The sequence below is a fragment of the Petaurus breviceps genome, unplaced genomic scaffold (assembly GCF_028583685.1).
Source record: "Petaurus breviceps papuanus isolate PSGF00001 unplaced genomic scaffold, PetGlider_PUasm1.0 174, whole genome shotgun sequence".
NCBI lineage: Eukaryota > Metazoa > Chordata > Mammalia > Diprotodontia > Petauridae > Petaurus > Petaurus breviceps.
Window position 1 is genome coordinate 25,460,223 of NW_027185761.1, and position 26,253 is coordinate 25,486,475.

Below are 26,253 nucleotides of genomic sequence, written 5' to 3' on the forward strand. Positions count from 1 at the left end.
CCAAAAAAATTAATAAGACAGTGTCTTATTATCGGGGAAACACGGTACATAGCAAGAAAAAAAATTAAAGTGAATAAAGGTCTCTATGTACAAAGATTTTTACAGCAGTACTAGTTAGAACAGTGAGCCTCAGGAGGGAAAGTCAGTGAAAAGTTGCCTGCTGGATTTGGAATCAGGGGACTTCTATCTCTACAGCAAGGGCACCCACGTGACTGACCTGGGCCCAAGGTAAAATGAGATGGATGGACTATATGGCCTTTGAAGTCATTCTAAGCTCAAAATCCCACTTATATATGAATGTATATGTATGTATGTACATATAGGATGTTACAGATGAAATGGAGATATGCATTTACAAAAAGCACATTTTTTTAAAGCTGAGATCCACTTGAGCTGATAAGCACTTCTTTTTTCCCATACTTTAAAAAGTCTGAACTTAACACAAAAAAACAACCCAAGGTCATTTCCATTACAAAGTAGACACAAAAAAAGTACATGAAACCGCAAGTATCTATTCCATACTACTTATTCTTTAAAAAAAGACAACATAACTTTCAACATTATCCTGCTTGTCTGTTTTCTTCCATTCATTCTCTTCTGTGCATTAAAAAAAAGTTTCAATATTCTTTTTTTTCAACATCACTAATGTCACCTCCTCTTCCACTTCCCCCATACCATTTCTATTAAAAACAAAAGGGAAAAAAACCCTGACCTGGTAACAAATTAGCATAGTCAAGCAAAACAAATCCCTTCAATGGCCATGTCCACGTTCCTTCTGAACCCTGAGTTCATTCTTTCTCTGTCAGGAGGAGGCTTGCATGAGAAGTTTCTCCTTGAAATGCATCTACACATATTCTCAGCAGGTTCAGCCTATCATATTTTATGCAATGACTTTCATGACATAAGGACACAGAGAGAGACTGTCTGGAATAGGGCAGGAGAGGGCAGACATAATAAATAATAAATAACCCTTGGAGAACAGATGTGAGAAAATGAAGCAAGATGGAATTTTGCTTAAGGCCTTGTGGGACCCTACCATAAAAACATTATTCTCTCCTGGAAGGCACTGGTGTAATAGAAATAGAAATAGAAAACATGACCTTCAAATCAGAAGACCTAGGCTCAAATTCCAGCCCCTCCGACCCGTGGGCAGCCAGTATAATTCAAATCACCTAAGCTTTCTAAATCTCAGTTCCCTCATCTGTAAAATGGACATAAGCTATACTTGCACTATATTGATCACTTGGTTGTTCTGCAGAAAGCACTTTTAAAACTATAAAGTGCTACATAAAAGTGAGTTCTTTGTAAGGTTATTCTCTTTTCCTTTCTCTGAGAATGCCCTCCAGGTGTCCTTGGGCCCTGCAGTCTGTCTGGCCAAGAGACTTTTTTTTTACCTGTCTGTGGAAGGGACTGCTCAGTTCCTCACACTCAAGAACCCACTGGTGGCACAGTCTCACGCTGATGTCAGGGCCCGGTGGGGCTGTGACCCGAATAGACCTCTCTCCCAGCAGCAGCACAAAGGAGAACTCAGGCCCTGGAGGAAGCAGGTGGAGCAACCCTGACCCTCAGCTCAGAACAGTCCCAGGCAGTCTCAGCCACTGCTGCATGGGCACCCTCTGGGAGTCTACCCCCAGCCCAGCCCACCCCTCCAGCAAGCACACCCTCATGCTCACCTCTGTGCCCTTGAGAACCAGGCAGCTTCGGCATCCCATTGGCCATCTCTGGAGGGCTGATCTGGGTCCTTTTTAAGCGTAGCCCAGAGCTGGGCACAGCTGGGAAGGAGACAGCATGGTGGCCCTGTCTAGCCAGGCAGCAGTCACACAGCAACTTCCACTGAGGACAGAAGACAAGACAATACTGTATGTGCACCGTTGTCTCCATCAGTGGAAGGTGAACTTCTTGAGGGCACAGTCTGTGTTTTTGTCCTTCCTATCCCCATCACATCTTTTCCTCATAGACACTTTAAATACATCTTTATCGATGATCATTATGAACCATAAAACACAATAGCCTTGAACTAGAGGTCAGAGATCTGACTCTGTTCTCTTGTAGAACACCTGTGTGGCCACAGGTAAGTCACTCAAGGCCTCAGTTTTCCTATTTCTAAAATGAGAAAAGTAATCCATTTCATCCTTCCCTCCCTGTATCTTCCACCTAGACAATGAGAGGATGAAAAGAGGTGATAAAAGTGAGAACACTTTGGTAATAAAAATATCAGAGAGATCAGGGAACAGACGAGTTGCAGAATGAAGAGGGGTGGGAGAAAGGAGGAGGAGGCAGGTTACCTGGGCAGCGGTTGGCATCCTGAGCCTCATGCAGAACAGGAATTTATGGGACTTGGGATATTTCCTCACTAGAAAGTGAAGCCAGGGCTTTCGAAGACCTGAGGATGGGGGAAGAGAATAGCATCACTGGGGACATATAGTCCCTTCACAGGCCCTAGAACATGGAAATGCAGCTAGAAGGAACTTCAGGGACCAGGTAATCCAACCCTCTCACCTTACAGATGATGAAACGGAGGCCAGGAGAGATTTTTTTTATTTGCCCAAGATAACAGAGCTAATAAATATCTGAAGCAGGATTTAGACCCAGGTCCCCCTGACTTCAAATGTGAAATTCTAACCTCTACCCCCACTCTGCTTCCTTTTCTTAATGAAGCATACTCATACTGGATATTAGAAATTGTCATTTGGAGACACAGCATGGTGAAATGGATGTTATCCTGACCTTGCAGCCAGGAAGACCTGGTTGGAATCCCATCTCACAGACATGACGTTGGGCAAGTCATTTCACCTCCTCTCTCAGCGTCAGTCTTCTCATCAGTAAAATGGAGTTAACAATAGCCCCTACCTCATGGGTTGTAGTGGGGAGCAAAGAGATACTGTTTACAAAGCACTTTGTCAACTTAAAAGTGCTAAACAAAAGTTTTGAACTTTAAAAATCCAGGAGAAAGATGGGGCCACTCTAGGAAGGCAGACTAAAAAGACGAAGCCTCTTTGTAGATCCCCTTAGCATTTTACATTTCAGACCAATCTGAGTCAGTGCTGTAGTCTGGTTAGACAGGGCCTCTTGCCCCAGAATGGGCAGGGAGGTGGGACATGTGGGTAAAAATTGTCAGAATGACAGATAAGTTTGGTAAATGCCACTCCCAACTTCAAAGGGTTCCATTAACCCACATGGTTAGTTACTCTTTGCTGGCCTACTCACTAGAGATACACAGATAAAAGGCTCTGGTTCTCTAGACCTACCTTGAGTAAACATCCCACAGACTCTAACCTCCCTGGGCCATTAGAGCCAGCCTGAAATGTTCTCTGCAGGGCTGGGTGCCTGAGACTAAACATGTCTTTTCATCCTACATAACTGAAACCAACATCAAGATGGTGGATGGAATGGGATGACAGCCAAATGGTCAGGGCATAGGAATCCTCAAAACCGTGGTCCTCTAAATCAGGGTGACCACAGTAGAGCACTCTGGGCTATTTCCCCCAAGCCTGGAATTCTCTCCTCTTCATTTCTACCTCTGACTTCCACCAAGACCCTGCTAAAATTCTACTTCTTCAAAAAGCCTTTCTTGATCCCCTTTAATGCTAGTTAGTGCCTTTCCTCTGTTGACTGTCTCAACTTAGCCTGGATCTATCTTGTTTGCACATAATTGTTTACATGTTGTCTCCCTCTTTAGACTGTGAGATGCTGGAGAGCAGGAACTGTCTTTTGCCTCGTTTTACACCCCCAGCATTTAAGTCTAGTGCCTGGCACACAGTAGGTGCTTTTGCTGACTGACCTAGATTCTGTCTCTATACCTTTTGATCCTAAACCTAACATAGTCCATAAAACTTCAAAGGTCCCTAGATCCTAGTGCACTAAAACAAAATTGGGGAGTACCACTTAAAGATTGTAGGAGGCAAACTGAGGTCAAATAAAAGGAGGTCCTGCATTACACAGAGAACTCAGGAAAGGCAAATGCGTGACTCAAAGAATTACTAAAGACAGAAAACGTGAAAAATTTCCGATAAGATTTTAAAGCTACACAGGATCATTTTGGCACATCCTTAATCTGTCGAGTTCACAGAGAGAAGGTCAACATGCTCTTCCACAGGTAACACAGCAGAAAGAGTAATAAACTGGGAAATAGGAGATTTAGATACTGCAAGTCCTGGCTCAGCCACTAGCCAACGGTGAGACCTTGAACTAAGAATTTTCCCTCTCCATTGTATTAGATGATCTCTGAGTTTCCTCCCAGCTCTAAAATCCTATAATTTTATGATCTTATAGGATCTTTGGATTCCAAAGAGAGACAAACTTGGACTCAAAGGACCCTAAGTTTGAACTAAGATCCCGGATCTTAATCCCCCATTTCTAACATTATTTCTCAAGTGCCCACTCACTAAAAGTGAATGGATTATCTAATGGCTTTAGTCTTACCCCCACTTATCCAGTGGGAACTGATTGGTCCCAAAGGTGATTCTTCTATCTTACGTGTCTGTTCTCCATACCTGGCATGTTCAAAGCAAGTTGGATGTGGAAGCAGAGTGGGCATCGCCACGCCAGAGAGCACTGTGACCTTTTGGACAAGACCCCATTCTGGTGAAGGTCAAGAGTAGGACTTTCTGCAAGGGATTAGGAAGGGGGACAAACATTGGGGACTCAGGTACATTTACTTCTCTGTACTGACAGGAGAAACTAGTTAGACCTGAAGACTAGGCAGCATGGGAGACCCTGAAGGCTAGAAACAAGTTTTTTTTTTTTTTTTTTTACAAAAGAGAGAACAGACTCACCGATAAAATTGTCATCCTGCCAGGGTTGGGAGCCCAGAGGCCAGGGTGGAAAGGAAGGAAAAGAGGCATTAATATTAAAGGCTATCAGGGAAACACTAGCCCAGGATCTTTGTCCCAAACTGCCCAGTGGAAGAGTCACCAGGCTACCATCCCACCCACTGAGGTCATCTGCTGGTTCCACTCCACTTTACATGTACCACAAACTCACCACCGGCCCTTTGAAGCTGTGGTCCAAGCAGAGACATTGGGGGCAGGGGAGAAGGACAAGGGGGAAGCAGGGAATGAAGTTGAAGAGAATCTTCACCAGACTGAGGGCAGGTGGGGAGGAGAGGTGGGCAGGGGTTGTCCCCAATGCTTCATGTCCTTACCATGTGGGAAGACTGAAAACAATGGGGCCCCCACCAGTTCACATGAGAGGACCTGCGCCCAGGAGAGCCAGAGAGGCTGATGAGAAGAAGCAAGGAGGGAACAAGGAGGGGAGCCCCTGGCAGTGGGCTCCCCATGAGCCTCGGAGAGATCAGCGCACTGGGAACATGGCTGCATTGCTGGAGATGGGCTGCCAGGTGTCCCTCTTCGGTACGGGGCACTCCAGTCAGAGCCTGCCCCTGTGTCTGCCCTGAAGCTCCTCCTCAGCTGCTCACCAGCCGGCCAAACCACATTCCTTTTCTTCTGAGCTAGGGCTTGCCTTGAAAAGGAGCTCTGCTCCCAGTTCCAGTAGAGCCACAGGCCTCCAGAGGCTGATTTGCCCTCTAGGGCGGAGCAGGGAGGTGGAGGACAGGGTCCAAGTTTAAGGGCAAGACTGGGCTGCGCCCACAGAGAGGGAGGAGTGTCTGCCAAGGCTGGCTCTCTGACCTCTCCCGCCCCTCACCTTCACCACCCTGGAGCTCTCATCTTTTCACCTGTCTGTCTCGCAGCCCTATATCTCTGAAGTGAAAGATCTCAAGGCACGTGCCCAGCACAGAACTTTCCACCCTAATTCTGGGGAGCCGCTTGTGACTCGTCTCTCAGTCCAGCCCAACAAGAACTAACTTTCTTTCTCTTGTTAAGCTATGGATCTCTTTTTGGTCTGGGTACTCTGGAGAAAAGGGTTTAAGTCAGAGGGACCCAGGAACCTCAAGGCTCCATTTCTCCAGGCAGCTGAGTCAAGCAGTTCCAAAATTTGCCCCTGAGCCCTGGAGATAGGGGAGGGGCCCTGGTTTGGCCCTGACCTGGTTTCCTGCGGTTTCCTGTGCTGGGAAAAAAAAAAAAAAGTGGGGGAGGGGGGCAGACAAGGTTCCATCATTTGTGGGGACCTTACCATCCCACAGCTTCCTCCTTCTCATGCCCCATTCAAACAGCCTCAGCCCCCATCTTTCAGATAAACATCTATCCATAGAAGTTTGGAGGACATCTACCTAGCTCAGTTATTTTGTGAGTGCCCCAAGCCTGCCAAGGCAATTGGGAGAACAAAGAAACCTAGGGGACAGGATGGTGCAAGAACATTTGATTTAGACTCAGGACCCTTGGGTTGGATTCTTATTTCTGCTACTGTCTAGCAAATGACCTTGGGCACATAAGTAATTTTCCCGTGACTCTGTGACTCACCTGCATCTGTAAAATCAGGAAGACTTGGATCTGGTGATCTCTAAGCTCCTTCTGGGTTCTAAAGTCTAGCATCTCTTGTCTTGTGGCTTCACACCTCAACCTCCAAGACCATCATTAACAGACAGTGCCTGGCATATAAGTGCTTAAAAAAGCATGGTTGAATGAATGAAGGCTGGCTATTCTGAACCAGGAGTATCCCCCTACCTCCTAGAGTTGGGAAAAGACAGGAAAGCATGGTGTTGGAGGTCTTGTAGCAATAATAAGTGACTAGATTTGACTGCTTACCATAAATGGAAACAGTACAAACAGAAAGAGGGTGGATAGCTGGGTGGAACACAGGAAACAATGACTTTTATGAGATGGCAGGGATTGCTGGCAGGTGTCAGTAAGGGGGAGGGGGGGCAGAAAGGAATAAGCATTTACTTGTCAACTAGCATGTGCCAGACCATGGACTAAGCACTTTATAAATATTTCACTGGATTCTCACAACGATCCTTCGAGGCAGGTGCTGCTACTATGGCCATCTTATAGTTGAGAAATTTGAGACAAACAGGTTAAGTGACTTGCCCAGGGTGGGATTTGAGCTCAGGTCTAGGTCCAGTGCTCTGTTCATTGCATCAACCAGTTATTTACAGTTAGAAGAATGCTAATGAGGGTAACTAAAACATGCCTTCTGCCCTAGAGAGAGGCTTTCTCCACAAGAACATGGTGGTAAGCTGGTTAACCTTTCAAAGACAGTGCCTCTCATCTCTTAGCTTACATCATAATTGAATGGTCCAGATTTCATATTCTAACCTGTTCCTGACCAGGTACGCTGTGGCCCAGAAATAATTAGGAGGGCCCTGTCAGTTATACCAGGTCTCAAAGTACCAATTCTATGAGCATCACCTGCTTTAATGAGATCCAAGAGAGCAACCACGATCAATGTGAAGGAGGAATTTGCCTAGCGCATATGTTTGACACTGATCAGTGATGAGTTCATCTAATTGGTGTCTTTACTTTTGTTCTTCTGGAAGACAACCAAGTCCTAGGAAACTTGAGGAAAGAAATCTCAACAGGGAGACCCAGCCTTATCTTTTAACCATCTCCATGGGTCAGGACTTGATCCTTTTGCTGAAAGGATGAATCAACTAGCTTCCTTGGTTAAGGTAAAAGAGGGAAAGAAGTATCTACCTGCCATTTTGCTATGGAATATATTCAATGATGCTTCTTCATTCACTTGGTTAACAGGGAGTAACACCTGTTATAAAGGAGGCTTCTATTCAGGGAAGATAATTAGGAAATAACTGAGGTAGAAAAAAAATTCCAGCAATAAAGCATTTTTAAAGTAATGCCTTTGAGGTAGATGACAACTCATTTAATTCCTATTCATTCCCTAACCACCGGAATGTTAAAATAACTAGTTTCAGGTACAAGAACCTGAAGTACTTTCTAAATGCAAAAAAAAATATGCTCATCACAGCTAGTATTGTGTATTTTAACTAGATTTGCAAAAATTTGGCAATGTATGACTACATGTACCTTTCTATTTATAAAAAGTAACCCCCTAGAATTCCCTCCCCTTCCTTTTCATCTGGATCACCCCTTCTTCAAGGTTTGGGTAAGTTCTTCTAGCTGAGACTTCCTGATGATGCCACCCTAGGACAAACTTCACCTTTCTCTAGTTCTTGCCTGGACAGTCTGGACAGCTCAATGAATGTTGTCAACCACTTGTTTTGGTCGTATTAACAAGTTTCCCCAGACCGTAAACTCATTGTGAGAAGCCTATGCCAGTTATACTGTGTCCTACTGAATAGCCCACCATAGTCCTAAGCACAAAGGAGATGCTCCCCAAATGCTGACTGATTAACCAAAATATGCAATAAGAACAATACTTCAAACCTCATATAAGATAGTGGATGAAAAGCACTTTGCAAACCCTTTAGCACTAAAATAAATGTGAGCTATTATTTCCCCAATATTCTGAATGGAAGTCTCCTATATTTCAAATGTCAAGAGATGAAAACACTTGTATCCACAGGGAAGTCAACAGCAGGTGGCTGGAGACCAGGAACTAGGTTTCTCCCCTTTCAGTTTCCTGCTATATACCACACTGACTTACTTTTCACTATCTCACTCATTTCTTTTTTTTTCAGAACTTAAGCTCCAAATAAAACAGGCACTTCCATATACAAGGCAGGGCAGAAAAGAATACGGGACACACAACTGCATATGTCTATGATGTACATGTCGATATTCTTTGTTTCACCCACCGACAAGAACAATTTTGGGCTATCATACTTCACGTTACTCCAAATCTCATCAAATACAAAGCACGCACGGTCATCAGGACGCAGGTGGATTTTACTGAGTTCCTTTTTGAGTCATTATTCTTGGCATCAGAGACCACCACCTAGAGGTATTTCCTTCTTAGAAAGTCTGGGACTCGATTTATTACCAGCTTCTGCTTGGTCTCTGCTTGTCTTCACGGCTGCAGGAAAGGTGTTTTAGGGATGGAAGGAAGGAGTAAAAGAGATGATAAACAGGAGATGAAGAGGATAATCCATCCCTAAGGGAAATCCTCAAGGACCAAAACCTCATTAGCTCATTAGCCACAGAATCAGACCATCCAATCCTGGCCAAAGGGAGCTTCATCCAACTCCTTCAACACAGGCCTCCTTCAACACAGCCTTTCAAACATGCAGGTGAGGGAGGTAGCAAGTGTTTTCTGGAATCACAGCCTAGTGTGTTCCTGCTGCCAACCTTATTAGGCCAGAGGCTTGGAGAATATTTCAGGACTAGTCCCTTGACCCTCCCACTCTTCTCAATTTGAGGCCCAGCCTCCCCTCCCCCTCCCCCAACCCCATGCCCACCCCCAATTACAGCCCATAGTTCATGTGTCAAGCTTCATTTACGCTTCTTCTCCTGCGTACTGGTGAACCAAGAGTCCAGCAGTTTCTTACTATAGTAGAGCTGCCAGGCATGCACCTGGACAGCCACTACCAGCACCAGGTACATGATGGAGACGGCAGAGACGCCAAAGATGACACGGTATGCCTTTCCGTGGAGATACAGCTGCTGTGCGGCAGGAAACATCTCCATGGTGCCATAGATGAGCGGGGCAATGGAGAACAGCCCTGTGCTGATCATGGAGAGCACCAAGTAGCTTATGTTGTTTCGGGGGAAGGAGAGCAGGCCGAAGCCAGAGGGCACAATGCTCAGCAGGTAAGGGTATTCCCACTGGTAGGGCATGGCGACTTGATCATAGGACAGGAGCTTTAGATGCCCCACACACATCTGGGCGGCTAACAGGAGCCAAAGACCTATGTGAATGTAGATCAGCCTCTTAATCTCAGTCTTGAAGGTAACACTGTGGGACAGAGAAAAAGGCCAAGAGTGCATTTAGCTTTGAGAGGATACTGGGGGACCAGTTTGGGGAAGGCATGTGTTTCTGTTTCAGCTTCATGCTCGGGTGGGAATAAAGCTGGGGAAGAAATCCATAAGCAAGACTGGGAGGTCTGTAGGGAAAACCTTAGGGGCCATTTCAGAAGCAATTTGGACAGCCCAGAGAGGAATTTCACCCACAGGACCTAGGAGAAAGGGCAGGTTTGGATGGGCCACTGGACAGAACTTCAAAGAGGTAAAGTTTAATGAGACTGGGAATAAAAACTAAGTGACGCTAATCTTCTAGGGAATTCGAACTTCCCTTACAGAAAGTAAACTCCCCGAGGGCAGATTTGTCTCGTTCTACGAATTTTCATCCCCAGTGACTAACCCCTGGCCAGGTGAAGAGTAAACGTTTAATAAATTCGGGTTGATGATTAATTATAGGATCACAGGATTTAAATAGCTGGGAGGGCCTTTGGAAAGCACCTTCCCTATTAGACAGTAAACTCGTATGATCTCTGCAGCCAGCAGGGCAGGAATTTAATGGGTTTTGGCTGGAGGGATGGAGGGACAGTCTGGATCAAAGGGATGGGGAGTGGGGGGAGAGCTCAAGTACAGGTCGGAGGTCAAGTGCTCAGGTGGAGTGTAAACTTCTCCTGCCAATAGCTCCCCTCCCCCCAGCCCCAAAGTGGACAGATCCCCCAATATGGATCATGTTTGTTTTGCTTGACTACGTCTAGGGAGAGGTGGGAAAAAATAAATGCTGGGTAAACTACAAAAATTGAAAAAAAAAATCAAAATTAGAGTGAATTTCTTTTCTATTAAAAAAAAGCACTGGTCAGTGGTCAAGCGTTTGAATGAACTGGAGGTCCAGCCTAGGTTGCAATTTTTAAACGAGTATGGGATGAATGAGACTGGGTGTCGATGGCTGGGCGCATGCGGGGCCGCGCCTAAGGAAAGCCCCCACCCCTAGCCCCCCAGGAGGGGGAGGGGCTCCAGGCAGGTTCCCGGATGCAACGGGGTCTCCCCTCCCCCACTCCCCTCCTCCGGCCCCCGAAACTGGGAGGCCCAGCCAGGGGCCGGAGCTGCTGGCTACAGGGCGCCCCTCTCCTACCTCATCTGGTAGTGCGAGGCCACGCGCTCCCGGTGCCGAAAGTCACTGCCGTCGGTGCCCGCCGCCCGGGGCCCCGCGCGAGACGCCATCGCCCCGAGCCCGAGCTGAGGCCTTGAGAGCGAGGTTGCCTCGCTGGGCTACCTGAGCCGAGCCCTGCCGAACGCGGCCGAGCGGGAACCGAGCCCGGCCGAACGCGGCCGAGCAGGAGCCGAGTCCGGCCGAGCCCAGTTCCTCCTTGGCCTTCGCCTCCCTACCGTGGGAGAACTTCCGGCCTCTCTAGGCGCTTGGAAGACCAACTCGATGGTCGTGCCTTGTGTATGAGTCATCCTTTGCTGTGTCAGTTCGCACGTGGATTTCTGGCTGGGGTGTGGGGAGGGGAGCGGGGAGGACTATTGCTCTACCATTCTTTCTGAGACACTGAGTTGGGCGTCTGAGCTTCCAGGAATCTGTGCCTTGTTCAAGCACAAAATAGTTTTTGGCCTTGGTAGTTTACCCAGTTTGGGGAGTGGGACTGGGGAATGGGGAGGGGAAGAAAAGAACGGGCAAGTCCTTAGCATTAGAGGTGAAAAGGAGCCGTTATCCTGAGTCCATGAGAGGTGAGACCAAGCTAGTAGCAGGTCTGGGATATGAACTCAGGTCCTCGAGACTTCAAGGCCACTTCGGTTGAGCCGGCACAACTGGTTTGGGACAAGCAAGTAACATCGTGAACCACCACCATAATTTATGCTTCCCTCATCCCAAGGCCAGAACTGATGTCTTCATAGGCCCTAGGGATTTCTATTTCCTATACCTTTTGCTGGATGCATTTTCATAAATGTATGTGATGTTGCAATAAAAATATCTTGAGAGGTTCATCTGTGGTATTAATTATTCACTTTGTATAAAAAAGACCCAACATTTTGACCTGACTGCTTCTTTATGTATATACTATATATCTTATCCTTACTTAGCTAATATAATTACATATTATATATGATCTATATCAGACAGGCATAGTGTGTATATATATATTTCTTGTTCAGTCGTGTAGGACTCTTGTGACTGGTGTACCATACTGTCCATGTGGATTTCTGGCAAAGATTCCAGAGTGGTTTGCCATTTCCTTTTCCAGTAGATTAAGACAAATGGAGGTTGACTTGCCTCACAGACAGTAAGTGTCTGAGGCTGAATTTGAACTCAGATCTGCCTGACTCTCCAGGTCCAGGGCTTTATCCATTATGCCATCTAGCTGCCATGTAAGTGTGTGTGTGTGTGTGTGTGTGTGTGTGTTTCCTGAGTATGTATGGTACTGGCCAGCATGTTAGAGAATTTGAAGAAGGTTGGGTTTTTTTAGATTTGAGTATGGGAACCTCAGAGATGGGCTGTACTTATGTTATTTTCCAGACAGTGAAGTAGGTGGTCATTACTACAGAAACCATAATTCCCTCCTCAAGATCAACCTTTTGGTTTGGTGGCTCCGTGAATAGAGCACTGGCCCTGAAGTCAGAAGGACCTGAGTTCAAATCTGACCTCAGACACTTAACACTAGCCGTTTGACCTTGGGCAAGTCACTTAACCCCAATTGCCCTGTCCTCCCCCCTCCAAAAAGGAAAAAATAAAAAAGATCAACCTTTACCCACAGCCAGGGGAGAAGCCAATTTCCGTTTCTGAGAACATTTACTTACTTGACCATCTATGAGCTTCAAAAGAAAGAAGACATTTCTGTGGTTTCTGCCTCAAAAGTCCTCTGCCAACGATGGTGTATCAGGACAAAGAGAAGTAACTGAGGGAATATGAATTGGCTGCTATTGTATGGGGCATTCAAGGAGAACTAGCACTTCTGGTGTGTGGGCTTGCTGAGCCCCTTTCAGGGCGGCTCATCCACCTTTGGGGTCTAACTGCCACTTAGCTCTCACCTGGGACTCCAAGAAGCTGCAGCATGCGCATTGGCCCCACCCCCAGTAAAACCATCTTGATTGGTCAGTCCAAACCAGGTAGAGGGAAACTAACAAGGGTATTGGTGAGTAGACTTCCCTCCCTGCAAAATGGGCAGATAAGGACAATATGTTCCAATGGCCATGAAGGCCTTGGGGCCAAGTTTTGAAAGAACATGTGTGTACTTTCCTGTATTTGGGAAGGGGGAGGAGAGGAAATGGTCAGTCCAAGCCAATGCCTTAAGGACTTGTGTAAGATTGAGATTCAGAAATTGTGGGCTCTTCTAGGCAAAGTGAGCTTGCTGATGTTGCTGAGACTGTCCCAGTAAAGATGTGACTCAGACATCCCTTCATCATTGCTGGTACAGAAGAACATACTGTGTTCAAAGGAATATGACATCCTAGTGTAATTTGCAGGGACTGCAAACTTTTTGAACTATGAGACAATGTATTAAGCATTTCCCCAAATGAGTAGGTTAGGTTAGCTCATCTCTCTTTTACTGTCTCTTAAACAAAATGTGAAATTCCTTGGACAAGTTGAAATGTTTGACAAAATGTAACCTTGCCTTACTCCAGGTTCTTTTTGCCCTGAGGATGTAGCCCTTTGTTCTAGTATTTATGATGACATTTTAGTAGTAATAATAGATCTACAATTTGACACTGTGTTGATTACACACATGAACTTAAGCTGATCCTTGAGCTGTGCCTTTAAAGGAAAAGTAGGAAGAATTTGATGGTGAAGCATGCAAAGAGGGAATAGAATGATATGTACATTTTTAGTCATCCCTAAAGTGTTGATTTTTTTTTTGTTTGACTGTACTTGTTACAGTGTAGGGTCTTATTGGGTTATGGAGGTGATTAGAAGTATTGGAAGTGATAGTGATGATTAAAGAAAAGAGTATCAATAATTTTTAAAGAGTCACTCACAAAAGGGGAAGAGAGATACCACCTTCTACAAAGAAATCGGCAGGTGTGTCAGTTGCATTCACAGATCTGACACAAATTGCAGTCAAAATTTCATAACAAATGCTAGAACAAAGGGCCATATCAACAAGGCAAAAAGTACCCAGGATAAGGCAAGTTCATATCCTACCAATAGTCAGGAAAAACAGACCTACCCACCAAGGCATGAAAAACAGAGCTTGGATGAGAGAGAAACATGAAAAACAGAGAAAAAAGGCATGAAAAACAGAGCCTGAACATCCACATAATTCAACAAGAAGAGCAAGTTAGATCTACTTTCCTCACACCCTCCCTCGTCCCTTTTACAGGTACCCTGAATTAGGGTGTATAAAGCTCCTGGGTGAAGGGATCATCGCAGGAGAAGAATGGTCTTGAATGTGAGTCCTCAGCTTTTTCTGTTGAGGCAAATAAAACGTGGCTTACATTGTATGACTTGTTAACCTAAGTACATGGAAAAGGAAGAGAAGTATTTATTAAGCACCTACTGTATGCCAGACACTAAGTATTTTACAAATATTATTTCATTTGATTCTCACAACAAGCCTGTGAAGTAGGTGCTGTTATCCCCATTTTACAGTTGAAGAAACGGAGGCAGTCAGAGGTTAAGTGACTTGCCCAGAGTCACAGAGTTAGTAACTGTCTGAGGCTGAATCTGAACTCAAGTCTTCCTGACTACAGGCCTAGCCCTCTATCCACTTTGCCACCTCGATGGCTTGTGAGAGCTGAGGATCTATATTTTGTTTTGTTCTTTCCTTTTTGAGGGAAGACCTTAGATATCAGTCAGATCCTCAAGTCCTCCAGTTTAACTCTGGATGTGGATATTAACTAAAGAGGGTGTTGAGAAAGGAGCCCAACATTGAGTCCAATAGATAGGAGCCTAGGGTATTATATTCTGGGCCATGGAGACCTCTGTCTCCTCAGGTGAGAGAGCTGGGGTGGACTGTTGATGTCTCTGCCCCTGCCAAATTCCTTCCACCTTTCTAACTAAGCTAGTTAGGTGGTTCAGTGCATAGAGCCCCAGCATAAGAGTTAGGGAGGCCTGGATTAAAATCTTGCCTCTACCATTTACTAGCAGTGTGATGCTATGCAAATTACTCAATCCCTTTTTCAGTCTTCATTTCTTAATCTGTAAAATGAGGAGGTACTTGATGGAGACCCTTCCAGTTCAAATTTATGATCTTAATAATTCCTATGCTAGAACCATAGGCTTTCAGGGTTGAAAGGGACCTCAGAGACTATCAAATCCAACTTTTATCTAAATAATGACCCCTAAAAGGAGTTATTCAGACTCTGCTTGAAGACCTCTAGTGAACAAAGAATGGATAGCTTCCTGAGGCATTTTATTTTATTTTGGGTTTTTTTTGGTTTGTTTTTTGGAGGGAGGAAAGCAGGGTAATTGGGGTCAAGTGACTTGTCCAAGGTCACACAGCTAGTAAGTGTCAAGTACCTGAGGCCACATTTGAACTCAGGTCCACCTGACTCCAGGGCTGGTTCTTTATTCACTGTACCACCTAGCTGGCTCTCCCCACCCCCAGGCATTTTAGAGGCCTGAAATTGTTAGGAAGTTTTTCTTTCCTCAAGACAAATCTTTACAACTTATGCCCACTGCTCCTTGGTCTAGTCTCCTAGTCCAAGCAAAATAAGAATAAGCTGTCCTTCCTCCCTAGAACAGTTATCATATCCCTACCCTGCCTTTTTTTTTCTACAGAACAAACTTCTCCACTAATCTTTATTTCTTGTAAGTAACCAGACACTCTTGGTCTTTCTCCTTGGTGTGTTCTTCATATGTCAGTTTGGTATTTAAAACCCTTGCCAATCTGTTGCTCATCTACCTTTTGCTCTGCCCCTGACCCCCTCCATCTACTCTTCTACCCAGAGCTACTGGCCTCTGTGCTGTTATTTAAGCAAGGCATTCCATCTCCCAATTCCACTTTCACTGGCTATCCCCCATGTCTAGAATCCTTTCTCTCCTTAGCTCTGCCTTCTGGCTTCCCTGGCATCCTTCAGCTACAATCTCACCTTCTACAGGAAGCCTTTACAGATCTCCCTTAATGTTAGGTCTTGTTCCTGTCTGAGCACTAATTGTACCATGTGCATTTGGGGTATGTGGAAGTCTGTTTTTACCCCCCCCCCCTGAAAAATGCAGGAAGTGCAAAGGACTCACAGGAACCCAGAAAGAATAAAGAAAACACGAGATATTCAACTAGCACATCAATAGCTGGTTGGAAAGGAATTGAACTTGAGGTTGCGTTTTTGAGTAACCCACTGACATTTTGGTGAGTCCTTCTTTCCCACCCAGTCTGTCAACCACACCCTGTGTTTTAGATTTTCCTCAGAAGGCAAACATACTTTGAAGCTACTGGAGAAACAAGTCCCTTCCCATTAGACCTGCAATGTCCAAAGAATTCACTCACTGGCTTTCCTCTCCAAGTAGGATTCAGTATAGGAACTAACATCCTTGGGGGTATATATCTAATGTTGAAGAAAAAAACAATATTACTAATCAGCATTCTGTGTTTTTAAAGGACTCAGGAATTCCAGGAACAATTTTATTTAATTTGTCATTATCCAAACTACTTTTAGGTTGGAGAGTTGTCCAAATTGGCATAATCTTCCAAGCCTTCCAGTATATATTTCTGTCCCAAAATAAACTGAAATAACATTTATAGAAGACGGCAGATTAGAGATAGTCACCTGGCTGAACTCTCCCAACAACTTTAAAAGAATACTTCAAATCGAATTTTGGAGTAGCAGAACCAAGAAAAAGTAAGATAATTTTCCAGCCTAAGAAAACTTATGAGGCCTGAGGCAATGGGGTGGAGGCCTTTCTGGAGTTCCAACATACTGTGGCAGCAACACCAGCCACAGTAACCACAATTATAGCAGCTATAGGAACTCTTAGTCTAGAGATAGTAACAGGATCAAACAACTGTCAGAGATTACTGGCACTGGGTACAGCTGGCACTAATTAACAACTCTATTGACCTTATACAGTTATGGGGTCCTGAGCAGGGGCCCTGGTTACAGTTCTACGGCAAAGAGAAGCACAGGTGGCTAAAGGGGACCAGGGGCCCTTCCTAGGAAAAGACCAGAGCACAGACCAGGAAACCAGTGCCCATAACTCTCTTAGGATAACACCACCTTAGAAGCACCCAGAATTTTCAGACCTCCAGAAGCAGCTCTCAATACAGCAGCACAAAGAAGCCTGAAGCTTGGGACAATGCAGCCCTAGGTAGCAGCGTCTAAATTTATTGTTATTATTATTTGCCTTTTGGAGGGCAATTGGGGTTAAGTAATTTGACCAAGGTTACATGGTTAGTTTGTGTGTGTGTGTGTGTGTGTGTGTGTGTGTGTGTGTGTGTGTGTGTGTGTGTGTTAAGTGTCTGATGTTGGAACTGAACTCGGGTCCTCCTGACTCTGGGGCTGGCGATTTATTCACTGCAACACCTAGCTTACCCACAGAGCCTAACTTTAACATAAAGTTCAAAGTTCATAAAAGAGGCTAGAAAAATAATCAAACAACAAAATTTGACCATAAAAAGCTACTCTGGTGGCAGGGAAGGACATAAACTTAGCAAAAGAGAAGAATGTGAAAAAATAGCCTCCAAGAACAATGCTAATTGGACCCAAACCCAACAAGAATTCCTGGAAGAATTAAAGAAAGAGAAAAGAGTGGCAGCAGAAAAACTGAGAAAAGAAATTAGTATGAGAGAAGAAAATTATGAAAAAAGAATTAACATTTGGTAAAAGAGGCATAAAAATCAATTGAAGAGAACTCCTAAAAAAGCAAAATTGGTGAAATGGAAAAAGAATGTTAAAAAAATAGTAAATTGGAATGTTAAAAAAATAGCATTTTTTTTTAAAAAAAGCAATTGGGGTTAAGTAACTTGCTCAAGTTTACACGGCCAGTTATTTTGTGTGGGTGCCAAGTATCTGAGGCCGGAACCCATCCCGGGTCTTGGACCTGGGGCCAATGCTCTTACTCACTGTGCCACCTGGCCACCCCCCAAAAATAGCATTTATAGAAATCTTGAACAAGGAAAAGACCACAAAATGCTGTTTGGGTTACTAGTCCAGAATAGTTGAGTAACCAAACCACCACAATTTAAGTCCTCACTCCTAGAGTAAACAAAGGGATCTTCTCCCTTCCATAGATAGCTTAATCATTTCTCAATAGAGAAAGGTGAATATTTGTTATTCAACAAATGGGTGGGAAAGCAATGACATAAATAAAGCAAGAGTTATTCGTTGTAGAAAAATAGTTAAATATCACCCTTAATCCATTTCCTCCAGAAAAGCCTTTTTATCTTCCATCTATCTTTCCAACAGGATTTTCCAAGAATTTTAGAAAAGACTGTTTAAAAATATATATATAAATATGCTTCCACATTAGCAGAGAAATCTCTAGGTCAAAGGGTATGGATATTTTAGCCACTTTATTTGCATAATAAATTCCAAATCAATTTCCAAAATGGTTGAACTAATTCACCACTCCACCAACAATGTATTAGAGTGTCTACAGTTCTATGACCTCATCATCATTGACCATTCTATTCTTTTCTCATCTTTGCCAATTTACTGGAAGTGAGGTAAAACCTCAGGATTGTTTTGATTAGAGTTTTTCTTATTATTAATGACTTAGAGTGTTCTTTCTTAAGTTTATTAGTTTGCAATTCTTTTGAGAACTGCTTGTTCCTATCCTCTGACCACTTATCTACTGGGGAATGGCTTTTGTTCTTATTTATTTCTATTCTCATTGTTAATATATCATGGATAACAAACCCTTATAAGAAATTTAATACAAAGATCTTCCTCCCCCCATCATTATATCACTAGATTCTGAAAAGACTTTTTAGAGAATATGACACTCATTTCTATTAAAAACTCTAGAAATTATAGGAATGAATAGACCTCTCCTTAATGTAGTAAATAGTATTGATCTAAACCAAAAAGCAAACATTATATGTAATGTAAAGAAATTTAGAGGCTTTTCCAATAAAATAGGGCCAAAGAAAGAACCTATTATCACTGCTAATGCTAGAAAATATAGGGCTTTAATATAGTGCTAGAAAAAACTAATTATGGTGATAAGACAAAGAAATTGAAGGAATAAACAAAAACAAAGAGAAAATAAAATTATCACATTTTGCGGATGATATGATACACCTGGAGAACTCTAGTCAACTAGGAGTTTACTGAAATAATTAATCACTTCAGCAAAGTTATAGAATATAAGATAAGCCCACAAAATAATAAGAATTCTTATATATAACCAACAAGCCCAACAAGATGAGCTAGAAAGAGAAATTCCATTAAAAATAACCACAGAAGCTATAAAATACTTGGAAATATATCTACCAAGATTCATCCTGGAACTATATGAATTTAGTTATTAAACACTCTTTGCAGAAATAAAACAGAGCTAAATAATCAGAGAAACATTCATCGTTCACAGGTGGGTCAAATGAATATAACAAAAATCACAATAATATCTATAATTTACTTAATCAGTGCTGTGCCAAACTCCCAAAAGAATATTTTATATAGTTAGGGGAAAAAATGAAATTCATATAAGGGAAGAAAAAGTTGAAACTCTCAAGGGTAATAATGAAAAAAGTGAGAAGGGGTCTATCAGTAACAGGTCTCCAACTGTGCTACAAAGTAATAATAGTTAAAATTATTTGGTACTGGTTAAAAATGAAAGAGGTTTATCAGTGGAACAGATATACAATATCTGTATACAATATACAGAAGGAAACAACCATAGTAGCACAGTATTTGATAAAAAATATCCTAGTTACTGGAGAAAGGACTCACTATTTAACAAAAGAAACTGCTGGGAAAACTAGACAGCAGTCTAGCAGCAATTAGATTCAGATCAATACTTCACACAATACACCCAACATAAGCTCCAAATGGATACAAGACCTAGCTAGAGATAAAATGTCATGTCAAACAAAATAGAGGAACAAGGAAGAAATTACTGTTTGAATTTATAGATAAGGAAAGAGTTCATAATTCAACAAGTGATAGAGAAAATCACAATTTTGATGAGGTAAAATTAAAACAATTTTGCACAAACAAATCTAATGTAGTAAAAAGGAAAAGGAAAACAAATAATCAGGGGGGAAATTTTTGCAATAAGTTTCTCTGATAAAGGTCTCATTTCCAAGCCACAAAAGGAACTGACTTAAATTTATAAGACTAAAAGCCATTATCTAACACATAAATTGTGATTGGATATGGATAATCAGTTTTTCTTTCTTTTTGGAGGGCAATTGGGGTTAAGTAACTTGCCCAAGGTCACATGGTGTAGCAGCAAGCACCCCAGCATCCCCAGGGTGTCGGCCAACACAGGTTCTTAGTTAGATCTGCTTTATTAAAGGAAAGCAACTCAAAATGGTTTAACAAGCTTACTTTAATCAGTCAAATATGTATCGTTTACCTAGTTCAGGGGAAAGAGGTCAGCACCCCGAACTTCAGAATATACAGACAGAATTATCAACACAGAAACAGATCAAGTAGACAGATTTCCAAACTGTCCAACCATTACATCCATACCAAACAACATCTGGGTTTCAAAGCTGGGGGGCCCTGGACAACGGCTTCCCATAGTTTCATTTGATCAAATCACAGAACATTTCTCAAAGTGAGCCCCAAAGCAAAGCTACACATCAGGGCTTATATAGCCTTCTCCTGGCTCAGAGAATGTAACAACCTTATTGACTCACTGGCCAATCAAGAAGTATCTACTGAAAAACAAGCCTCCCACCCCAGGCTCCAGGTGCACTTTAGCCTAGGGGCAGGGAAGATCTTAAAAATTTACAATTCCATTACACATAGCTAGGTTTTTTTTGTGTGTGTGTGTTAAGTGTTTGAGGCAGGATCTGAACTCAGGTCCTCCTAATTCCGGGGCTGGCACTCTACTCACTGTGCCACCTAGCCACCCCAACAATCAGTTTTAAAGGAAGAAATTCAAGCTGTCAACAATCATAGGGAAAAAAAAAACTCTAATTCACTAATAATTACAGAAATTGAAATTAGAGCAACTTTGAGATTCCACATATCAAACCTGAAAAGATTTTTTTAAGGGTAGGAAATGACAGATGTGGGAAAAAGGCACCCTAGTGCATGTGGGTGGAACTTTGAAATAGGTCCAAACATTCTGGAAAGCAATTTGCCTAAAAAGTAACTTAACTACATATCCTTTGATCCAGCTATACTACTACTAGGCCAATATCCCAAAAGAAACAGCAAATGTTGCACAGGTTTGTAGCAAGAACTATCCCCTACATGTAGCATTCAATTGTTGTCATGTGTATTAAAAGGAGGCAGAAGAGACATCTCTAGCCTCTTCTTCCCTTGACTTTCTTCAAGAGATGCTCTATTTCCTGCCAGGAAGAGAAGTAGGAGACTGGGGACAGAAGCTTGGCCACTCTGCTCTTCTTTCCTCAGAGAGAGGAGATCCCAGGCTCAAATTACACCCATCTGCTCCCTTAAATGTTATTAGTCTAGGGGATATAGTTGTCAAGCTAAACTTCTGATCACAATTCCTTATTAAGGAAGGAGGACCTTATATCCAAGACTTGACTCCCTTCCCACCAAATACCAGTTGTACAATGAATCCACTAGAAATTAACAATGAAACCCATTTATCCAAGTCAATAGAAAAAAAAATAAGAATCAGAGGAAGTACACATAGGATAATATATCCCAGACAATACAAAGTGAAGGAGTTCTTTTACTGAGTGAGGTAATATATCTCAACCAAGAGAGAGTGCTTTATCTCACCAAAGGGGAAGTTTCTCCAAATTCTCTAATGTAACAAGCTGGGAATAGGGACATGATGGGTTCTGCTAGCTCCTTTCATATCAGCTTCACCCCAGTCTTTTCCTTTCGGCAACCTGAAGGGGGATTGACATCATGCATCTTCTGTCTCAAAGCTGGAAGTCAGCAGCACTGGGAGCCCAGAGACTGAAGAGCCTGAAAAAACTGCCAAGACTCAAGAGATTTAAAGAGGGTAGACCTCTCCGCTTATCAATTCTGCCCTGCCCCTCACACAGGCATGGGACATTGCTCTCCACCAATAAGAGGAGAACCCCATACCAGTGGGCATTGGGACTCAGATTGCACATAAAAAAATATTTATATTGGCCCTTTTACTTTTTAATGGCAGGTTTTCATCATTGATGTTTGATGCAAAGTTTTCCCCACCCCTACCCCCTACACAAAGTTTTTACTTCTTACTTTAACTGCATCGATTTTTTTCTATGCTGAAGATTTTTCATTTTGGGTAATAAAGGATAGAGATTTTTTCCTTTTTTATTATCTTTGTCTTTAGGGTTTTTTTTTTTTTTAAGAAATCCTGCCCTTCACTCAAAACAACTAAAAACTACACAAAACTTTTGGGGAATTAATCTATCAAAGCACACAAGAAGCTTGTATAGATTCAATTGCAAAGTGTTTCTTAAGGAAATAATTAACTTAAGTAGATGGAGGAACTGATGGCAGGGGCTGTCCAAATGTAAGAAAATGTGACAATGTTGCCTAAATTAAGTTACAATTTTACTGGTATATAAAACTGCTAAGGCATACCTTATAGAACTCAACAACAAAAAGAAAAATAACTAAATTCACTTGAAGAAACAAAGGATAAAGAATATCAAGAGAAATGATTTTTTTTAAAGGCAGGAATGAAGGGGAAATAGTACTTCTAGACCTCAAATTGTATTATAAATAAAACTGTAGCCATTGATATAATTTGGCATTGGTTAAAAAAATAGAGGTAGATCAATGTAGAAGACTAAACAAGGAAAAACTAGAAACACTGGAACTCAAAACCCCAAATCCATAATGCAACAACATAAATTATTTAGGAAAGTATTCCCTCTTTGATTAAAAATTTCTGGGAAAACTGAAAAACAGTCTGGTAGAAACAAGGCTTAGACCATCACCTTATAACATATTCCATAAAATTCAAAATGGATTCATGACTTTAATATTAAAGATTCTATCATTAAAAAATTAGCAAAGAAGCAGGTCATGTATCTTTCACAACCAGGGTTATGAGATATTTTGCTAACCAAACAAGGGATAGAGGTAATTACAAAAAATAAAATAGATAGAGTTTTTTTGGTAAGAGATTTTAAAAGGGTTTGTTTGAACAAATTAATGCATCTGGGAAAAGAAAGGATCAGATGGGGAAGAATCTTTGTATCAAATTTCTCTGATAAGGATTTGGTATACAAGATACATAGAAAACTAACATGTGTATGTGTGTACATATATATGTGCAAGTCATTCTCTACTAGATAAATACTCAGAGGATATGAACAAACAATTCTCAAAAGAGGAATTAGAAATTATTAGCAACCATATGAAAGAATAATCCAAATAACTACTAATAAGGTAAATGCAAAATAAAACAAGCCTAAGGTTTAATTCACAGACAGTTAATTGATGCAGATGAAAAAAGATGGGAATAATAAATGTTGCAGGGGTTGTGGGAAGATAGGTACACTAGTGAATTGTTGGTGGAGCTGTAAATCAGGATAACCATTTTGCAAAGCAACTTAATCATTCGAGTAAAGTGTCTATAATATTCATATGCTTTGACTTAGAGATTCCACTACCTAGCATATGACAGGAGATCACGGATAAGAAGAAAATTCCCACAAACATCAAAATATTTATAGCAGATCTTTTTGTATTAGCAAAGCACTGAAAACAAAATAGATGTCAAAAGACAATGGAATGGTTAAATGAATTGTGGTATATTAGTGTAATGAAAAATTACTGTGGTGTAACAAAATGATGAATATGATGACTACAAAGAAACATGGAAAGACTTGTGCGAATTGATGCAAAGTAAACAGACCAAAGAAAATAATATATGCAAAGACTATAATAAAAGTGTAAAAATGGGAAGAAAAACCATGACAAAAACAATTAAAAACTGAGTATTATAATATAATTAGAAAGAAAAAGAGTAACCCCAAAGAAATATGAGAAGAAACTGCCAGTCCCCTGCTTTGCACATGTGGCAGGTCCAAAAGTATGGAACATTGTGAATATTTTCAGACTTTTCCCATGTTTTTATTTATTTTGCTGGGATTTTCCTCTTCATCCTCTTTTTTTTTTTCTGGTTTTGCTTTTTGGAGAGGGGAAGGTAGGGCAATTTTGGTTAAGTGACTTGCCCAAGGTCACATGGCTAGTTTTGTGTGAAGTGTCTGATGCTGCATTTGAACTCAGATCCTCCTGACTACAGAGCCGGTGCTTTATTCACTGTACCACCCAGCCACCCCATCCTTTTTTTTCTTTAAAAATATTCCTTGTTAGGGGGTGGGTGGTGCAGTGAATAGAGCACTGGCCTTGGAGTCAGGAGGACCTGAGTTCAAATTTGGCCTTAGACACTTAACACTTACTAGCCATGTGACTTTGAGCAAGTCACTTAACCCCAATTGCCCTGTCTTCCCCCCTCCCAAAAAAAAGCCAAAAAAATATATTCCTTGTTATATAGTGTGGTTCTCTGGTTAAAAGGGAGGAGAAGAAATACTGGGAGAAATTTTAGCAGTCTAAAATAAAAATATATCAACAAAATTTTATTTTAAAAATAGCTGCAATAACAAAAATTCTCCTCCAGTCAGAATTATGACAGGTACCTTGTTCTTTGAAATTTTTTTAATGGTGTGATGTTTTATATTTTGGTCAGGTATCTATTTAGAGTTTATTGTGATGTATAGTATAAGTTGCTGGTATAAATTTAACTTCTGCCAAATAGTTTTTTAGTTTTCCCAGTAGTTCCTATCAAATAGGAAGCTCTTTCCCAGTAATTTAAGTTCATGGTTTTTTTTTTTTTTATCAAACCCTGAGATAACATTTTCACTTGCTTCTGGTTTTTATTTGTCTCATCAGATGCACTGGAGCTTTCCTAGTTTGTTCTGTACCAACTCTTTATTTATTTGTTTGTTTGTTCGTTTACTTTTAGTTTACAACACTCAGTTCCACAATCCCTTGAATTTCAAATTTTCTCCCCCTCCCTCTCCCTGCCTCCCCCCATGGTGGCAGGCAGTCAAATATAGGGTCTACAAATACCTTCACATTAAACATTAATCAAGTTGTAAAGAAAGATTATAACCAATGGAGTGAACAATGAGAAAGAAGGGACAAAACAAAACACAAAAGAGAGAGAGCAAGCAGTTTGCTTAAATCTGCATTCAGACTCTGTAGTTCTTTCTCTGGATGTGGATATCCCTTTCCATTACAAGTCTTTTGTAATTGTTTTCTCACCTTGTATTGCTGAGAGGAGCCCAGTCTATCAAATTTAGTCATCACACATAAGATGTGTCTGTAATTGTGTGCAAAGTTCTTCCGGTTCTGCTCTCCTCATTCAGCATAAGTTTATATATGTCTCTCCAGGTTATTATGGAGTCCATCTGCTCCTCATTTCTTGTAGCACAGTAGTATCCCATTACATTCATATACCACAACTTGTTTAGCCATTCCCCAATTGATGGGCATCCCCTTAATTTCCAAATTTTTGCCACCACAAAAAGAGCTGCTGTAAATAGTTTTATACATATGGGTCTTCCTCACACTTCTATGATCTCTTTGGGATACAACCCTAGAAGTAGTATTGCTACATCAAAGGGTATGAAATTATTTATAGCCCTTTGGGCGTAGTGCCAGATTGCTTTCCAGAATGGCTGGATCAGTTCACAAGTCCACCAACCTCGCCAGCATTTATCATTTTCCTGTTTTGTCATCTTAGCCGCTCTGACTGGTGAGATGTTGTAACTTAGAGCAACTCTTTTTTTAATTAATCTTCAGATCTTTTCACAAAAACTATTATCTATCCATACCTCTCTTATTTTTTATTTGTGAAATTAAATTTTTAATTTAGATGAAGATCTTTACATTTCTCCCTATTAAATTTCATCTTATTATATTTGGTCTAATGTTTTAATGTTTGCTGAGATCTTTTTAGATCCTAACTACCATCAAACATGTTAGCTCTTGGCTTTGAGTCATCTGCAGATTTGATTAAGCATGTCACTTATGACTTCATTCTAGTCACTGATAAAGAGACTACAATAGTACAGATCCAAGAATCAACCCCTGGGACATTTCACTAGAAAACTCCCTCCAAGTTGACATGAAATTATTAATGACTTCTCTTTGGGTGAGGTCACCCAACCAGTCCTGAATCCTCCTAACTGTTCTATGCCATCACAAAGCCCTCCATTTTGTCTGAAGGACAACATGAGACCTTATCAAATGCGATCTAAAAATCTCATAAACTCTTAATAGAGCATCACTTGTCTCTACCAGTCAAATATCCCTGCCAGAAAGGGTTAGTTTGATATAACTTTTTTTTTAACAATGAAACTTTCTTGATATTCATATTCCTTCAGTAATCCATCCTAGGATTTTGCCAGGAATCTCTGGTCTATGATTTTCAGGCTTTCCTCTCCATCCCTTTCTGAAAATTGGGACTTTTGCCTTTCTCTAACTGTTCAACAATCCTCACCCCTTACTC

General features: G+C 41.7%; 3 protein-coding genes across 10 annotated transcripts in view; 1 reads left to right on the plus strand and 2 right to left on the minus strand.

Moving 5' to 3' along the window:
* IL17RE (interleukin 17 receptor E) overlaps nucleotides 1-5,634 on the minus strand; it is a 16,668-nt gene extending 11,034 nt beyond the window's left edge. For 2 of the 7 annotated variants that reach the window (XM_069083971.1, XM_069083969.1), the window contains exons 1-5: nucleotides 5,144-5,449; nucleotides 4,494-4,607; nucleotides 2,286-2,383; nucleotides 1,674-1,833; nucleotides 1,395-1,534 (exon numbers count right to left, since the gene is read on the minus strand). In XM_069083971.1, the coding sequence (XP_068940072.1) occupies nucleotides 1,395-1,534; nucleotides 1,674-1,833; nucleotides 2,286-2,383; nucleotides 4,494-4,607; nucleotides 5,144-5,318 (687 nt within the window). In that variant the 5' untranslated portion in view covers nucleotides 5,319-5,449. Of the gene's footprint in view, nucleotides 1-1,394; nucleotides 1,535-1,673; nucleotides 1,834-2,285; nucleotides 2,384-4,422; nucleotides 4,608-4,775; nucleotides 4,792-5,143 lie in introns of all 7 variants that reach the window. The other 5 variants (XM_069083970.1, XM_069083974.1, XM_069083972.1 and 2 more) reach the window with 5 other exon arrangements.
* RPUSD3 (RNA pseudouridine synthase D3) overlaps nucleotides 1-26,253 on the plus strand; it is a 320,316-nt gene that overhangs the window by 260,584 nt on the left and 33,479 nt on the right. The window lies entirely within an intron of this gene.
* Nucleotides 8,570-11,097, minus strand: JAGN1 (jagunal homolog 1). The gene is made up of 2 exons (XM_069083977.1): nucleotides 10,840-11,097; nucleotides 8,570-9,708 (listed from the first exon to the last, which is right to left on the minus strand). The coding sequence occupies exons 1-2, from the start codon at nucleotides 10,926-10,928 to the stop codon at nucleotides 9,246-9,248; spliced, it is 552 nt and encodes a 183-aa protein (XP_068940078.1). The 5' UTR covers nucleotides 10,929-11,097; the 3' UTR covers nucleotides 8,570-9,245.

Coding starts and splice junctions, on each gene's coding strand:
- JAGN1 (XM_069083977.1), bottom strand. CDS start 10,928: ATGGCGTCTCGCGCGGGGCCCCGGGCGGCGGGCACCGACGGCAGTGAC. Junction 9,709..10,839: donor GCCTCGCACTACCAGATGAG/GTAGGAGAGGGG, acceptor TCTGTCCCACAG/TGTTACCTTCAAGACTGAGA.